Source organism: Mobula birostris, chromosome 9, assembly GCF_030028105.1.
Source record: "Mobula birostris isolate sMobBir1 chromosome 9, sMobBir1.hap1, whole genome shotgun sequence".
Taxonomy (NCBI): Eukaryota; Metazoa; Chordata; class Chondrichthyes; order Myliobatiformes; family Myliobatidae; genus Mobula; species Mobula birostris.
The window spans coordinates 125,916,351-125,935,697 of record NC_092378.1 but is presented as its reverse complement, the minus strand read 5'-3'; the positions used below and the strand labels follow the sequence as shown (position 1 = coordinate 125,935,697).

The 19,347-nt window shown below is 43.5% G+C and overlaps 1 protein-coding gene across 1 annotated transcript in view; it reads left to right on the top strand.

The window, feature by feature from the left end:
* Positions 1 to 441: 441 nt before the first annotated feature.
* Positions 442 to 19,347, top strand: part of rgs11 (regulator of G protein signaling 11) — a 172,504-nt gene continuing 153,598 nt past the window's right edge. The window contains exons 1-2 of the mRNA XM_072267311.1: positions 442 to 456; positions 899 to 992. Coding sequence (XP_072123412.1) covers positions 899 to 992 — 94 coding nt within the window. The 5' untranslated portion in view covers positions 442 to 456. The remainder of the gene's footprint in view (positions 457 to 898; positions 993 to 19,347) is intronic.

The following is a 19,347-nucleotide window of genomic DNA, read 5'->3' as shown; positions in this document are numbered from 1 at the left end:
AATAAATAAATACATAAATAAATAGTTTTCATTGCACCTGTGCTTATGCCAATTAAATCGATTTAGAACAAAAATATCCCTCTTTTAAATATTCCCTGTCTACCCCCAGCTTCAATTGATTCTCATTAAAAAATAAAATTCTTCCTCTAAGCAAAACTTAAGGTCCGTGGTTGTCCGGTCAGGGTACAGTATTTGGAGTGACTGACAGCAAGGACACTATATTTTAAGACCGGTGTTGGTTTAGTGGGACCCGCCCTGTCGCCCGGGGAGGAGAGGCGGGGCAGCCAGATGCTAAGTGGTTTGGCAGAAGGCGCCGAGGTATTCCGGGGAGACTCTGTGGGAGCCGCTGCGGAGTAGGAGAAAGCTGAGCGATGCTACTCTGGTGTCGCCTTTACCATGACAATACACAACACTGGCTCTCACATCGGCAGCGCGCAGATGGCATGTCTGGCTAAGGTAAGGGGTTTTCGCTGACCGGTTGGGGGTGAGTGGTGAGAGAGCACTGCCATAAACTTACTTTAATGTAGAATTTACCCTTGCAGACTGAACTGAAAATTATGCGAGAACTTGTGTTTTCTGTAGCTACAGTAAATGGGTAAAAGTTAGCAATCGTAGCAAAGTGAGATTGCTTCGGATGGGGGGGGGAGTGGAATTCTGTGCTTCAAAATTTTGATCTGCGATCTCTTCTCGAATAAAAAAAAACTGCGTGAAAACGGATGATCGCGGATCTATGTAGATAAATTCTACGGTAGAATTAATTCTGTTCTGCTCTGGGGTTAACTTTGATTAGAAAATGCGTAATCTCTTCGTTCAATCTTTTATTTATGTTAGCGTACAAAAGTGGGAATTAGACTTTAATGTGGCTTTATCTCTTAATGATAATTATATTACTTTGCAGATGGAGAAATTGATAGTGGCAATGCAAGACCCCGACACGGGCATTAAAATGAGAATCCAAAGATTTCTTGTTCCTATTCCCCATTCAATGACTGGTAAGACATTCAGTAGAGTAATTCGAACTAGGAACAATAAACGGGACCAACTATCATTACACTGTAGGTGGCTTGGGCAGTTTGTTTATCTTTTACTCTAAGCAAGATAACCACTTTTCACACATGATTTGGAAAAGTTCCAAACTCTATTAGTGGCTTGGTAATTGGGATGAATCCCATCGTCACTACTGAGTGGTGATGGGGTGAGCAAATTTACTTCCCTGTTTTTGGAAATTACCCAATTGTCAACTTGATTGATTAAATTGAAATGAAAATTGAGTTAATTTCTTGCAAGATCTAGTGATCTGTTCGTAAACTGAGGGGTGAAACTAATCCTGGGCTTTGTAAAATAAAATCTGAAATGTAGAGTCTTGTTGCTTTCCTTAATTTTCTTGTTACTTCAATAAATGAAGAAAAATCAATAAAATATAACAATGTCTCATGAATGTATGTTGCATCTTAAAGTATGGCTTTTCCTCCACTATTGAACAGGTCTGTGGGTCTGGCATGGTTTTGTTATTGTAGTTATGTTGAAGGAATTTGTGTTGAGAAACTTGGGCTTGAAACTTTTCTTTAACAAGTTGGCTAAAGCAGACAATTGAGGTTTAACAAAGAGTTGGAAACTCATTTCAGATTTTCAGTTCATTTCTGCTAATGGATCTAAAAACTGCAGTTATCTACACATGCAGTTTTCTGGTAAATGATCAACTGCAACAGTGGGTTGGAGTCAAAGTCGGAAGTTGAGCTTGTGGTCTGCAAAGGTGCAATGCAAAACTTGCAGCTGCATAGAATTAGAGACACAACATTAATAAGAATAACTTGCTTATTTTATGTTTATCGGAATTATTACAAGAAGGAACACATTTAAACCAAGTCTATTGTGGTGCAATACATTGCAGAAATCATCTTGGAATGTTTAACTCTGCTGACCCTTACTAGAGCCAAGAAAAATGGCTGATCCTAAACACAAGGAAATCACAGGTGCTGGAAATCCAAGCAACACACACAAAATGCTGGAGGAGCTCAGCAGGTCAGGCAGCATCTATGGAAAAGAGTAAACAGTCGACGTTTCACATCAAGGTCCTTCATCAGCATTTTGTGTTGCAAAACTTGCTGCTGGTGGGATTTGGGAGGGTGGAGAGAGAGGAATCTCAAAATGCTGGAAATAGGTCAGGCAGACTTAGTAGTGAGAGAAGCGGAGTCCGCATTTCAAGTCAAGAACCCATAAAAAACTTTCAAAAAGCAAAATGCCTTCAGTTGGAGAGAATGGGAAATGTCTGGTAAGGTACAAACCGTAGTTGTTGGCTTTGGTCTGCGCCTTATCACAGACATTCAATATGTCCTCCTTGTCCAACTGTAGAGCCTGTTATGATAACTATTCCTTATCTTGAAACAGCAACCACCTCTCCTTTCTAATGCTGCCTAACCTCCAAGAAGCTTCCAGTATTTTCTGTTATTGCTCCAGTATCTCCTGCAATCGCTTTAAAACACAGTAACAAATTCAGATTGGATTCCGGCATCCCAAGAGGTTGCTTAACTGGATCATGCAAGTTCCATATTTAATAATTTGTCTTCAAAATGCCATACCCAGCAGAATCATCACAAGCCTTGTGTATTGTTCAAGTTTTTACTTTGCCAGAGGTCAAAACCTAAAATTCGTCAGAATTGCCCCACCCTCTCAGACTTGTCAGTGGAAGGCTTTCAAAAATGCCATCTTTCAAGTTATTCAACCAGAAGTGTTGTCACCCAAATATAAGGTACACCACTGCGTGACACACTCCAATTCTTCTCTTGTAGGAGATACTAGCCTGGAGCAGGCTGCCAAAATTATTTTAATAAAAGGAGATTGGCTACGTATTTTGGCTCCCATGGCAAAGGTAGTGCTGTCTGTTATGAGAAGGGGCATTGCTAAGAGCTCGCTCTTTCTCCTCTTCATTGTTCAGTTGGCTGCAGCCCATTCTCTCAGTAATTTGCAATTCGAAGAGCCATTTGTAATACCCGATCATTTCCAGAAGCATTTATGATTATTATTATGATTATGAGGACACGCGGTCCCCTTTTATTGTCATTTAGTAATGCATGCATTAAGAAATGATAAAAATGTTTTTCCAGAATGATATCACGAAAACACATGACAAACCGACTTTAAAAACTGACAAAAACCACATGATTATAACATATAGTTACAACAGTGCAAAACAATACCGTAATTTGATAAGAACAGACCATGGCACAGTAAAAGTCTCAGAGTCACTCGAAAGTCCCATCATCTCACGCAGACGGTAAACCTCCAGCGCCGCCAACTTGCCGATGCAGCATCCCGGAAGCATCCGACCACAATCTGACTCCGAGTCCATCCGAAAAGCTCCGAGTCTCCGACTACCTATTCTGCACTGAGCACCATCTCTGCCGAGCGTTTCAACCCCGGCCCCGGCAACAGGCGATACGCAAAGCCGAGGATTTGAGGTCTTCCCCTCCGGAGATTCTCGATCGCACAGTAGCAGCAAAACAATGAATGTCGAATAATGAACATCACCACTGTTGGCTGAATCAAAGGTGGTGATTAATCAGCATATTGGAGGGAGATTGAAATTCTGGTTGTGGTGCCATACAACTAACTCTCACTCAATGTCGGCAAAACCAAAGAGCTGATTATAGACGACAGGAGGAATAAATTGGGGGTGGGGGCAGTAGCCTGTACTCATTAAGGGATTGGAGGCAGAGAGGCCATAAGACATAGGAGTAGAATTAGGCCATTCAGTCCATCGAGAGGATCAGTAACTTTAAATTCCTGGACATTATATAAGAGGATCTGTCCTGGGACCAGCGCACAAAATGCCATTTCAAAGAAAGTGCAGCAGTCCCTCAACTTTCTTAGAAGTTGTGCAGATTTGGTATGTCATCTAAAACTTTGACAGACTTCTGTAGTATCCTGACTGGTTGCATCACAGCCTGATATGGAAACCAGTGCCCAAGAATGGAAAAGCCTACAAAAGGTGGTGGATGCAGCCCAGTTCAGTACAGGAAAAGCCCTCCCCACCATTGAATACATCTATGAAGAGTGCTGCCATAAGAACTCAGCGTCCATCATCAAGGACCCCCGTCATCTAGGTCATGCTCTCACTGCTACCATCAGGAGGGAGGTACAGGAGCCTTGGGTCCCATACGACCAGGTTCAGGAACAGCTAGTATTCTTCAACCATCAGGCTCCTGAATCAGCGTAGACTGCAAGAAAGTAAATCTCAGGGTAGTATTTTGTGCCGTGTATATACTTCGATGATAATTTTACTTTGAATCTTGGCACCAAGAAAGCCATTTCTTTTGGTCAGTCAAAGCCACTTAAAATGTGTAAGAGTTTCAGCAATAACCAAAAGAAATAATCCACCAATTAAAGTGCATGATGTTGATGACTTTCAACAGCACTAATGGGAGTTTTTCCAATCAATTGAACTATGTACAACTGGGGCAAAGAGGACATGATTTGTAGTGTTTTATCAGTTCCATTCATTTTGATAGCAATGCCGAATGTTATCAGCATTCATTCGGTCCATACATGCTAGATTTTTCATAAATATGGCCCTTGCTACCCTTCCTGATGGAAGCATACGTTTACATTAGGAAACTTATGGTTGCTTTCTTTGAGTGCCTTTTGAACTCAGAAAAGTTTTATAGGGCCTAATTTTGCTTCTGATTTGTATTAACAATATGCTTCACCTAGCAGTCAGAATAATGGCACTAATTTTACTTATACCATTTTTGAGGTACTGTATGTAATTCTGGATGTCTCATTACCATAAGACACAGGGCAGAATTTAGACTATTGAGTCTACCATCATTCGATCATAGCCAACTTATTTTCCCTCTAACTCCATTCTCCTGCCTTCGCCGCGTAAAGTTTGATACCCTTGCTAATCAAGAACCTATCACCTCTGCTTTAAATATACCCATTGACGACCTCCACAGCAGTCTCTTCGGAAACCTATATCTAACTCAAATCAGGATCCTTTTACACTTGCTGTTTCTTGACTACCCACAAGTATTCTGCACTTTCTTATCCTATGTCATGTTCTAAGGATTTTATTTCACTTTTTTAACCAACTAACCCATCAGTCAATTTTAACATCATAGTGCCCACCTTTGCCAGGTGGGCATCTTGGTGATTAGAGCTGTGAGGTGAGACCATGCATTGTGTTTGGATCAAAGTCTGGCCACACTTTATGTTTATAGATGAAATGTTATAAGCATTTTTCTCTTGAGATCACGCCCACTGATTCTCTCCAAAGCAGCTCAAGATTTGTCCTTGGTTACTAACTATTCAATTCACACAGAAAATGCCTGCCAATGTCCCTGCGTTTTTTTTTAAGTGTATCTCAAGATGATATTGAAATTCTCTTAGCCGTAGTATTCCAGTTGAAGTTCTTGGCTTTAGCAATGTTTGAAATGGCAGTTACCTTCCAACTGCTAATCTTCATTCCCCCAGTATCCTTCCGCCCCTGCAGAATACACATACAAACACTAAAACTGCAAGTGTTCGGATATAGGTTGTAGAAAGCAGAGTCACTGTGGGAACGTCAGATCAATATCTTCAGCAAGAGCTTGATTTTAATCTTCCCCATCCTAGTATGAGGAGGACACTGATGACTGAACATTGCACCTACAGCTGAGGCTAACAGAATAAATGCCATTACCATACCGCTGACCTGATGTTGAAGGAAGGTTATTTAAACCCTTACTGAACTCGTTTGATTTTGCCCTTAATTTCTGAGCACATATTGTATCATCCGCATTCTGGAGGTTTGTGCTTTCATCCATATCGTTAATCATGATTGAGAAATGTAATGGCCCCAACATTGAACACTTGGGGGGGGGGGGGGGTCCACTGATGACTTGACCATGCACACAGCTACTATCACTAATGACTACCCCTTGCCTTTGTGAATGTAATCAATTTGCTATCCAGTGATGCTCCTTGTACAGGATAAAATATTAATTTCATCTTTCTGGGTTTGTAGAAAAGACTCTGGCTCTTGCAGCTCAGTAGGGGGTCATTTGGCCATTGCAAACCTCACTTTTTCTTTTAAGTTAGTAACTCTTTCAAAAATATTTCACATTGCTTTCTGCAGGTTTTGGTGGGTGTTGTTTCCACTCTCCTTCGTGTGTCCCAGATCATCACAATTGTGTGAAATATCGCAGAATATGATATGAAATTTGTTTTGTCATTAGGACAGTATGAAGACATAAAATTACAATGAATTACAAAATAAATAATACGTGCAAAAATGAGGTGGTATTCATGGGACTTCTCAGGAATCTGAAGGGGAAGAAGCAGTTTCTGAATTGAGTGTGGATCTTCACACTCCAGTCCCTCTTCCTGATGGTAGAAGAGAGAAGAGGGCATATCCAGAATGGTGGGGATCCTCAGTCATGGCACCTTCTTGATGCACAGCCTCTTAAAAATGTCCTTGATAGTGGGGAAGAGAGTCTATAATAGAGCTGGCTGAGTTAACGACCCCTTCTGATCCTGTGCATTGAGTCCTCTATCATGCTGTGATGCGACTGATCAGGATGCTCTCCATTACACATTTGTAGAAACTTTCAGGGTCTTTGGTGTCATACCAAATGCCCTCAATCCTAATGAAGTAGGGCAACTGTTGTGCCACCTTTATGATTGCATCAATGTGTTGAGCCCAGGGCAGATCAGGAACTTGAAGCTGACCCAGTGAAGACTGGTGCATGTACCACAGTTTCTTTGTCTTGCTGATTGAGGTTGAGTGTGAGGTTGCTGTTGCATCAACACTCAATCAGCTGATGTATCTCACTCCTGTACATCTCCTCACAGAGATTCTCCTAACAGTGGTGTCATCTCTGAATTTATTGATAATGTTTGAGTTGTGCTTCACCACACGTTCATGACAGTAAACAGAGGAGCAGTGGACTGAGCATGTATCTTTGAGGTGGGCTTCTGTTAGCAAGAAGGGAATGTTATCACTGATCTGTACTGACTGTGGTCTCCCACTGACAAAGTCAAGAATTCAGTTGCAAAGGAGATATAGAGGCCCAGGTTTAGTAGCCTGATGATTAATACTGAGGGGATGGTCGGATTGAAAGCTGAGCTGTAATTGATAAATTGTGTTTTGCTGTTGTCTAGATGCTCCCAAGCTGAGGGGACAGGCAGTTGGATCCCTGCTACAGAAATGGGTGAATTGCTGCAGGCCCAGGTCCTTGCGCAGGCAGGAGTTAATCTATATACTACTAAAACTCTCATGCTCTGTCTGTCTATTTGTGACCTCCAATTAGCGCAAACGGTGCATTACAGTGGCACTTTTTTTGGCTAAATTGAATTAAAATGCGTTAACTTACAGAATGCAGGCAAAGTTCAGGGTTATATATTCGTATAAAATTGCTCATTCGCCAAAAATCAACAGGCTGGCTTTCACCCGAGACCCAAACGGCCATCATGGAAATCGGGACGCGGCAGCCCGATGAATACGCACGGCCAGCCTCAGCAGCGACACCTACTGGAGCAAAAGGACAGGGCAGCTCTATTTCGAAGGGTCACATTCTGCTAATCATCATCAGCATGTGCAGGATTGGGGCAGATCTAACTGCCACCCATCAATAAGAGATAATTAAATCTTATTGTAGTGACATACTTCGAGATACCCATAAAACCCTTTGCTGCAGTCAAAGGACAGCGGTGACTATATCACGTCCATTTAGTAGAGTGCCAACCACGTCATCAAGAATAACCAGCATCCTTTGGTGTTAGTGCTTTGTATCTTCTATCCAGCATTAGGGTAAAAAAAAATTGGTCAGCCTAATTATGCCACGTGGAAAGGGAAGGGGGACAATATGGTCAAGAGATGATGCCAAACATCGTCAGGAAGCGGCAAGGAGCGGGAGAGAACAAGAATTGGTTGAGGCCAGGGCTGCATGACTCCAGGATCAAAGAGGACAAAAAAAGTTGAGAGAAGAAGAGACAGAGGAGGAGAGGCATGCATGTCTCCAGGATCAGAGACAAAGAACAAATAACAGAAGAGTTGGAGAGACAGCGGATGAAAGAATTGCATGTCTCCAGAATGACAATGAGCGGCACGAGGATGGCAGTTAAACCAGAAATGATCCCATCAAAACTGTCCTTCGTTAAATGAGGAGGAGCTATATTTGCTTCGCTACACATCGTTTTTCTTTAATAAACTGAGGTTTTCTACTTCAGTTTCCAAAGCAAAGCAATACCAATAGCATTCAGGAAAATTTAATGTACATTTTGGTCACGTCAGTCTGCACTACCCTTCTCTCAAAGGGTGCCCCAGCAGGTCACCCCATTGTCTAGTTCTAGCTATATCCAACCTCTCGAAGCACTTCATCACAGTAGATGTGAGTGCTATTAGGTGATGGTCATTGTGGCAACTCGCCTTGCTCTTGGGCACTGATATGTTTGATGCCTTTTAGAGCCTCATTCCCCAGCTGTGAGATATTGAAGATGAATACTCCAGCTAGTTGGTCACCACAGGTGCATTGCCAAGTACACCATTGGGGCCTGATGCCTTGTGAGGGTCATCCTTTAAAGGATGTTTTGACGTTGGCCTCTGAGATGATGATCCCAGAATTGCCAAGTGGTATGGGGAGTCATACAATTGTGCATAAAAGACATTGAGCTCAACGGAGAGAGAAGCATCATTGCCACCTAAGCTGTTAGATTTCACTACAGGAAACAGTGGCATGCAGATCCTGCCACAGCTGCTGTGCATCCAATTATGTCTACAATTTCATGTGGCATTGAATTTTTGCTCTCTGGATGGCCTTTCAAAGGTTGTAGCTGGAATTCTGTGTTGCTGGCCTTGAAGGCCATATATCTGCCCTCAGCAGACTATGAACCTTCTGATTCATCCAGGGCTTCTGGTTTGGGAAAAATTAGGTATGTTCTTGAAGGCGCACACTCGTCCACACAGGTCATGAAGTTGGTGACAGCTATGGCATATTTGTGCAAATCTGAAGACAAATCCACCAATTCGAATCGGTCAGGTAAATGCTCCTCGGCGCCTCTTGGCCATAGATGCACCCTCCTCACCACCAGTGTTGTGGTTTTTTCTGGTCTCTAGAAGCACATCCAGGTGATCAGACTTGCTCAAGTATGGATTGGGTGACACAGTAAGGGTTTTTGGTGGTGTAACAGAAATTGAATCTCTCCATCTGATCTTTCTATATCCTTCATGACTTTATCAGATCCATTCTACCTTCCAAGGAACAGAAGCCCAGCTTTCCAGTCTCAGCACATCCTGAGAATCATCTCAGAAACCTCTGCTGCAACTTCCATAATGTCTTTCCAACTTTGGTCAGTTGTGGCATCCAGATATAGACACAATAGTTCAATCATAACCAAACCACTATTTTATAAAGGCTTACTTTGTCTTGTTCTTGTGGACTTTGTGTGTGCTGGTTTAACCTTTTTCTCAACTTGCCCTGCCACATTCAATAAACTATGTATATGTACCTCATCACCCTGTTCTTGGGCTCCTTTTGGAACTGTGCCCTCTATGAATTACAAAATAAATTGTGCAAAATTTTATAAAATGTTGTGTATGATTGTATTTTCATTCAATTTATGGTTTGTTCTATTAGCCAATTTCTTACCAGATGGTCCCAGTTCCCCCACTATTGGTGTGGATCTTGTTAATCTGGGTGATATCCCAGTCAGCATGACTCTTGTTCTTGTCACTCTCATCCAGAGGTTCTTGTGGACAGATGTTGCATAGTCCTGAGGGTCCAGCCCAAGACCCCTACCAGGCCGCCACTACCAGGACCTGAACCCAGGACCCCATAAATGGACAAGACTGGACAACATGGAATGAATGGAATGCTACTTTAGCAGCAACCCACATGAAAGAAGATACATCAAGCTCATGTGGACACTCCGGCAACAATGAAGACCATCATCTACATTCACAAAAAATAACAGGTTACCCAGCGATCAAACATTGTCACAGAGGATTGTTATCACACCTTGAATTGGAAGATTTACAATCACGATGCACCTCAGCAACATCACCACAGAACTGAGAGGATTGGGAAATGCAAGTTCAAACCCCACCACCACAACTCACAGATGGTGCAAGGGTAATGGCATCACCTTGTACAGGGAAAATGCAAGTTTGAACCTCGCCTTGGGGCATATGGACGCTGGCTGCTGCAGTCATTGCTAAACTGGCGACTGTCAATCAACACACTAGGCTCTCCAGACATGGCCATTAAAATTCCATTTGACAGCATGCTAGAAGCAGCTAGTGAAGCACTACTCACAATTGCAACCTCCAACATAACTGAGATCAGTAACCTGATGTGTGTTGGCACTGCAGTGGTCCTACAAATGCTGGATACAAACTGGAATACAGTGGAGAGTACTCTTATAACACATCCCCTCCCCCCCTCAAAGTCAACAAGTGGAAGCCAGGTTGAAAACCTCAAGGGCAGATGTCAGTAGATTAGCTGAGCTGCAGAAAGGTGGGAAGACCAGACTCATCTCTGCTACTATGGAAGTACAGGGGTATGTCCATAGTCAACACCCTGGAAACTGCCAAGCAATGGTTAACAGCTCTGGATACCAGACTACAGAGGTACATTAAGGACGCAGAGGCCAAGTGACTAAATGCACTCTCCAAAGAACAAGGATAAGTATTCCCACAGTTCCAGAGCAACAACATGCCAGTACCTGAACCAACCAAAATAGCAACTGAGTGCTGGAAGGGTATACAGGAGAAAGAAACATCACATAAACAGCAGTGCCCAGTGGCTGAAAGACTTACAAGCAATCTCCCAGAGGAGGAACCAGTCACCACCAGAGCAGATGTTCAGCATTGGGTAGTAAGTATGAAGAACTGGATATCACCAGGGCCTGACATGTTCCATACCTGTTCGTCCATCATTGTCGCCAATGAAGACCTCAACACCATTGATGGTGTTGAGATTAGCGCATGATTTGGATTTAAGTGAGGGAGAGTTGCGTAGCGTCAGCCTCACTCTCTCTTCCCACTTCCCATCTGGATCCAGTGTTGAGACGACCAGAGATGGACTAGGCGCAGTGGATGACCAGGACGTCTTCTGTGTCTTGTCGTGCTCTACCTGTTCCACGACACTTGCAGAGACCACCTCCTTGACCGTTGGACCTTCCATTGGTCTCGTCCACTCAATCCGCCGGAGTCTGTCTTCACATGCTGGGATAGACAACTCCCTACCTCACCGAGGGTTTGAGACCCGTCGGCTACCCTCACCTGGTTTAGCCAGCTTGTCGAAGCTGTTGCCTGGGGTGTGGCCGCTGTCGCAGGCAAACAGCTACGGGGAGCCACAGGTGAGAGCTGAGTGTCAGGTGGGGACCAATGGTGGACTAACCACCTTGAAAAGGACTCGACATGTTCCCCCACCTGAGGTGCTACCCCTCCCTGACACGCCATACATCCCTATGATCCACACCTATTGGCTGAAGAAGCTGACAGCTCAAATGAACCAGCTGCTTTGAAGCAGGCTCCCGCCATGACTGGATAACTAAAGGAAGGACAGTACTTGTATTGAAGGACCCTCACAAAGGAGCAACACCATCAAGCTACTAGCCTATAAGCTGCCTGTCAACAACATGGAAGCTGTTATCGGGCATCATAGCCACCAACCTGAAATAACATCTGTGTAAATTCCTGAACCCTTCTCGAGGGTTGGTACCGGAACCAGAGGCTCCAAGCACAAACTACCGGTAAACAAAGCAGTCATGTGCAACTCCAAGACCAGGCAAACCAACCTAAGCACAGTCCGGATCAACTACCAGAAGGCATATGACTCAATGCTCCACACATGGATCGTGGAATGTCTCTCTCTGTACAAGGTCAACAAGACACTTAAGGACCTTCATCAAGAACTTAATGGGCTATTGGAGGACAATGCTGGAACCCAGCACATGTACCCAGCCACATGTGCTGGCCAAGAAATGAACTGGAAGCTGTTGACATCAAGACCTGGAAAGTAATGGATGGAGGATCCCATCCAAAGTCCAATGTTGAGTGATTGTACACAACCAGAATAAAAGAGGACAGGAACTTGGAAGTGACAAGGTCACAGTCCTGGAAGAAATGTGAAACTTCTATGAGCATTTCAGGAAGATGGTCCCTAAGGACAGCCTGCTAGGAGAATACCTCAGACAGCAGGCAGAGGATATGGAAGTGGGTGAAGCAGAGCCAGAGGACCAGAGGCCATGGCAGGATAAGCCAATGTGCAGGATGTACCATCGCCAGATAGTAGTAGCTGACATAAGGAAGTCCTGCCAACGGCTGGAAATGGCAGGGCTGAGGGACAACACAGAGGCACTGCTCATGGTGCACAAGAACAGGCAGTGAGCACAAGAACAATAAAGCAGCGAGCTATCACACCAGACAAGACCCAAGATGCAGACTGTGCAAAGAATCCACTGGAACCATCCAGCACATAGTAGCAGGGTGCAAGATACAGGCAGAAACAGCATACACTGAATGGTACAACCAAGTTGCAGTAACTGTGTACAGGAACTTTAAGTATGGATTGGACACTCCACCGAAGTCCAAATGGAAAATATCTGAGAAGGTAGTGGAGAATGACAGAGCTAAGATCCTGTGGGACTTCCAAATACAGACTGATAACTGGATACTGGCCAGCCAATCAGACATGATAATACTCGACAAGGAACTGAAGAAAGCAATGGTAATAGATATAGCTATCCTGAATGACCGTAACATCAGGAAGGAAGAAAGAATGAGAAGCTCAAGAAATACCAGGGCTTGAAAGAGCAGATAGAATGGATGTGGAAGGTCAAAGCCAGAGTAATCCTGTCAGTGACAGGAGCTCTTGGAGCTGTGACACCTGGACTGGGAGAGTGGCTCCAACAAATCCTGGGAGGAGCATCTGAGATCTCTGTCCAGAAGAGTGCAGTACGAGGATCAGCAAGGATATTGTGCCAACCCTTGAGCTCCCAGGCCTCTGGTAGAGGACAGGAGAGTGATGGAAAAATACACAAACACATCACCTGTAAAGGGTGAGAGAAAAAAACTGTAAAAAGAACAGTGGAACTCTGCTGTCATCTTTTCACAGCTACCGTCATGCAGGATGTACAGAAGCCTGAGGTCGCATATCACTGGGTTCAAGAACAGCTACTTCCCTTCAGCAGGCAGTTCTTGAACCAACTGGCAAAGTCCCAGTCACTACAATTGAATAACACCATGATCATTTTATTTGAAAATGGACTTTCTATTTGTTCTAATTGTGTTCGTTCTTGTAAACGTCTGTGTTTAATTTGTTTTTGTGTATGTCGCTTGTATGATTCTATGTGCCTCTGAAGCTGCTGCAAGTGTTTCATTGCAGCTGTGGATGCGTGTACTTCAAGTTCAAGTTTGTTGTCGAAAGATTGGAGCGACTGGGCTTGTATACTCTGGAATTTAGAAGGCTGAAAGGGGATCTCATTGAAACATATAAGATTATTAAGGGATTGGACACGCTGCAGGCAGGAAGCAAGTTCCCGCTGATGGTTGAGTCCAGAACCAGAGGCCACAGTTTAAGAATTGGGGGTAGGCCATTTAGAACGGAGTTGAGGAAAAACTTTTTCACCCAGAGAGCGGTGGATATGTGGAATGCTCTGCCCCAGAAGGCTGTGGAGGCCAAGTCTCTGGATGCGTTCAAAAAAGAGATGGATAGAGCTCTTAAAGATAGCGGAATCAAAGGTTATGGGGATAGGACAGGAACTGGATACTGATTGTGGATGATCAGCCATGATCACAGTGAATGGCGGTGCTGCCTCGAAGGGCCGAATGGCTTACTCCTGCACCTATTGTCTATTGTCAACTGTACAGATGTGTACAGCCAAATGAAACAACATTCCTCAGGGGCCAAGGAGCAAAACTGTGTATGTATAAAAGTACAGTATTCTGTTGATGTGCAAGTTGACACAATGCATGTATGACATAGTTAAATATATGTTATATTTGTGCTGGGGCAGCAGGCTGAGGGTAGCAGACACCATGTTGCGGGAATGGAACTGGACTCTCTGACGGTGGTGTCTGAAAAGAGGATGCTGTCCAAGTTGCATGCCATCTTGGACAATGTCTCCCATCCACTACATAATGTACTGGGTGGGCACAGGAGTACATTCAGCCAGAGACTCATTCCACCGAGATGCAACACAGACCGTCATAGGAAGTCATTCCTGCCTGTGGCCATCAAACTTTACAACTCCTCCCTTGGAGGGTCAGACACCCTGAGCCAATAGGCTGGTCCTGGACTTATTTCCTGGCATAATTTACATATTACTATTTAATTATTTATGGTTTAGTACTATTTAATTATTTATGGTGCAACTGTAACGAAAACCAATTTCCCTGGGATCAATAAAGTATGACAACGACTATGTTACTGGCACTGTCATAAATAATGTATACTGGGTGATAGCAGGGTGTTCAGAAATCTCACAGCCTGGGGGAAGAAGCTGTTACTCAGCTTAACAGTGCTTGTTCTTGTACTGCAGTCCCTTCAGTGTGATGGTAGGAGGTTGATGAGATTGAGACAGGGGAGGGGCCTTGACAATGATGAGGATTGTGCAAATGCGGCACGTGTGTGTGTGTGTGTGTGTGTGTGTCCTGCATTGGGGGTGGGGGGGTTTGGAAGAGAGCCCCCGATGATTGATTCTCTCAGCAGCTCTCACAGTCCATTGGAGAGCCTTGCTGTCAGATGCTTTTCAATTCCCATACTAGACGGTGATACAGCTGGTGAGCTCTCGCTTGAGGGTGCTCCAATAGGATTGGGGTGGGGAGCCTTGCTTGCATCAAACTCCTCGGGAAATGGAGGCACTGCTGTGCTTCCTTGACGAGAGGTAGTGTTGAGGGACCAGATGAGGTTATCCGTGGTGTACCCCAATAAACTTGCTGCTCCTGACTCTCTCCACAGAGGAGCAGTTGATGTACACCAGGGAGTGATAAGCCTGCCCCCACCTGAAGTCCACAATCATCTCTTTAATTTTGTCTACACTGAGATTTGAGTTGTTCACAACAGTCCATCAAATCTCTGCCTCATGCTGATTCATCATTGTTGCTCAGGAGGGCAACCACTGCGTCATCAGCAAATTTAATGTGGTTAGAGCTGAATCTAGCAGTACATTCATGCATCAGTAGTGTGAATAGCAGTGGCTGAGCACACAGCCCTGGGTGGTGCTAGAGGTCACTGTGATAGAGCTAGAAACATTGCTTTCAACGTAGAGTGTCTGAGATCCCTCGGTCAAGAAGACCAAGATCCAGTTCCAGAGGGAGGTGTTGAGACCCAGCAAGGACAGTGGTTTACCCCAAAAGCTGCTGAGGATTTATTGCAACACACATCAAAGTTGCTGGTGAACGCAGCAGGCCAGGCAGCATCTCTAGGAAGAGGTACAGTCGACGTTTCAGGCTGAGACCCTTCGTCAGGACTAACTGAAGGAAGAGTTAGTAAGAGATTTGAAAGTGGGAGTGAGGATTTATTGTATTGAATGCAGAACTGAAGTTGATGTAAAGCGTTCTGACATGGGAGATGCCATTTTTCAAGTAATACAGAGAGCAAAGGTGATTGCATCATCAGTGGACCAGCTTAGGGAATATTCAAACTGGTACAGGTCCAAACGTAGTAGGAAGACAGGATTTAATGCCATTTATGACCACCTACTTAATTGCACTTTATTGTTGAGGTCAGCATCACCGGATGGTAGTCGTTAAGGCAGATCGTTGTCGGGCTCTAGGGCACTGGTATGATAGTGGTGGCCTTGAAGTCTGCAGGGACAGTGGACTTCTGCATAGGACAATAAACTCCACTTTGACTTTGCAACCCTCTATTGTGAAAATCACCTCGTCACAGTCACACTGTTTCCTGCTTGTTTTGTGTCTGGATTCTTGGCTAATCACCTTAAACTCATGACCTCTGGTTACTGAACTTTTTTCCTCTCCGTTCTCTGTCAAACCCCTCAATGATTAAGAATATCTCTAACTTTAACTTCCATTTAATAAAATGATGGTTGATCCACAGCCCCACTTTCCTGTACTAGTTCCATACTTAATTGATTTTATTTTAAAAATCTATAAATCAGTCTCAAATATATTAAACAATTAAGCAGCTGATTTCCTCTTGGATAGGGAATACTAAGGATTTGTTGCCCTTTGTGTAAGGAAATCTCATAGCAGTTATGAATTCACAAATTGAGTGTAGCTGCTAGTTTAATTCACTCCAGCCTGGGGACTCATACTAGCATTTGCCCCACTGAGCCCTGCAAGAATCTTGTACTGTATGTTTCAATGAGATTGGCTATCACTTTGCTAAAGTCAAGAGCATAGTCAAATGTTTTTTCATGAGATAAATCTACCCTCTCAGGTGCATCTGGTGCACCTTTGCTGCATTCTGTCTATCGCAAGTATATTTTGGGGCGAGACCATATCTGTACTCAATAATCCAGATAACATCAACTTTATCAGTAAGATCTCCCATGTACTCATCCTCTTGCATTCCTAATTAACTGCACCTTAATGTTAACTTGCTCTACACCCAAGCCCCTCTGAGCACTAACACTTTGCAGTCCCTCACCAATTAAAAGTTCAACATTCCTATTTTGTTCAGCCAGCATTTTTCCTCACCTTTATATTCCATTCTCTGTTATCTTTCTCTGTCTGCCTGTATCTCCTTGAAGCCACTTTGTATCTTCAGAGCCTACACTGCCACCTAGTTTTATATCATAAACACACAAATTCTGCAGGTGCTGGAAATCCAAAGCAACACGCACAATGCTGGAGGAACTCAGGTAAATAGTAAAAATAGCATCTATGAAAAATAGTAAACAGCCCTGATGAAGGGTCTTAGCCCAAAACATCAACTGTTTATTCTTTTCCATAGATGCTGCCTGATCTGCTGAGTTGCTCCAGCATTTTGTGTGTTGCTTTTATATCATAAATTTCTGGCAGGAACTCCTGCTGCAGGTGGTGGTGGACTTTGGTGACCGTTTGTTCAAACTGTATGGAGACAGATCCTCTCTCCTGCTACACTCCTCCTCAATATAAGGTACTCAACAGATGAGTCTACTGAAACCTTTTCCTTTTTAAAAAAAATTTTGTTCCTGAGCAGTCTTCTTATTTCTTTTGATTTTTCCTGTTGCTGTTTGTTTAGAGAATATTCTCAGATGATCTTTGTTATACACTAATCTCTTAAACTTCCTCTTCAAACTTTTCAGTTTTCCCCCACATTGTATTCTCTCAAGGATTCTGTAATTTTATTTGCCAGGAATATTCCTCTATTATTCTGACCTCTATTTCCAGTACCACAAAGATCCAGCCATCCTTCCTCATCTTGAGGATATGCTAGATTGGTTCATAACCCATCTCTACCTTGAAAACCCGCAGTTGCTTATTTAATATTTCCTGGCCAACTTTGGATTCTTATTCTCAGTTACTCAAAATACCCCAGGTTTTTGCATTGGCCATTTTTCTTTATTTTATTGCCTAATTCTGTCACTTCATTTGCATATTACTGAATGGGGTGGGGTGGGGGAGAATCTCCAGTGGGAAACACAAATGCTGGAGGAACAGCAGGACAGGCAGTGTTTGTGGAGAGGAAGAAACAGTCAACAATTTGGGTCGGGACCCTTTATCAGGATTGGAAAGAAGGGGGAAGAAGCCAGGATAAGAGGCTGGGAGGACAAGGGAATAGAAGCTGGAAGGTGACAGAAGAAGCTAGTTGAGATTAAAATTCCCAGTGGGAAGCTTTATCCAGTATCTTCAGGTGATTGGTATTAACTTCAGAACTGTATTCCCTTCATTTTCCCACTTATAAACTATTCAAAAAGTAATTTGTTAAACCCAATGTCACTAGCACATCCATGAAGTATTTTGTTTCCTAAATTTAGAAGTATTATTGTAAGTTGTGGACTTACTGATCAAAAAGCTATTAAAGATAAAAGATCTTTGAAATTAAAGATCAACTTTTAATGTTCAATTTTTCTCTCTGTGGATGTTACCTGACCTGAGTAGTTCTAACTTAAAGATGTCCAACAATTGCAGCATTTTTGTCTCTTTCCTGTATTCTTAATCATGAGCTCTGGCAAAGCCACTGACATACAGGAGTGGTCTGGGTGACAACCAAGAACAGATTGGTGACTACTGGTGAGACAGCTGACAGCTTGGAAAGGTGGCAACCAGGGCAGGACAGGCTAGCAAACCATCCAGCATCTTTTGAGAGGAAAATATCCTACAAACCACAAACAGATTTGCAGAAACTTAACCCCAGGAAGCCTGAGAGGGGCAGAGGATGAGTATCCCACCAGGACCTAAAAATAGCAACCTTTGCGAATAGACCATCAGTTACGAGTGAGAAGTGCAATTGCGACCAAGTCCACAAGAACATGTGTGGTCTTAAAAGTACATCAGATCAAAATGAAATGCCTGGAGCAGGAAGTGAGCAATGCAATGCACAGCATTTACCCCTGGTGAGACACAGGAGCCCGGCGTGGAGTCGCCCACAGTGCTCAATCTCCAATTGCCGGAAACTCCTACTCCAGGCAGAGTAGCAGGACTCCCTCCAGCATGCCATCAGGACGTATTTCAAGCTGGGGCCTGATCCACCTTGACTGGGTTTTCTAGGCAAGAGTGTCTGACATTGAGAGACCCGAGACACCTGAAGACCTCAGGTTACATTACTGATGTGTCCCAGTGCATCCTAGGATGTATCTGTGCATTCATCATCTTCTACTTGCATCTCTTCCAGATGGATCCACTGTGAAGATTCATCACCTCTTGGATTCCATCCAATTACAAATACAACTTTTGTCTCTGGGGCCCTCCCCCCCCCCCCCCGCACCTTGGAACATGTTTGAATTCCGACCTTTCCCTGGAACTAATGAAAGGTCATAACCCTGAAGCTTTAAACATGTATCTGTGAAGGTACTGCTGGATCTGCTGAATATTTCCAACCATTATTTTTGCAATTAACCAGAAAGGTGCCAAGCCTTTTTTTTAATCCTTTGCTCTAATGGCTTTTACTTCATAAGCATATGGCATATTAAAGGAGACTGTTGCGTAAGTTTCCCCTTCTACTTTGAGAAGTATGCTTTGTGCATACACTTAATGGTACAGTTTAAAGGTGGATTTTTTTTTTTAAATTACATTTGAGATGTCATTCTTTTCTATTGTAATACATTGAAGTATCTATTCAACGCAACACTCAGCCTTAATAAAGTTCAAGGCCAGACATCTGCTGATGGCATACCATTTCAGTGACCTCAGTCTCCTGTTTGACTCCCAGATTAACCAAGCCCATCGGTATTAAAAGCCAATGTTGGGTCTCCACC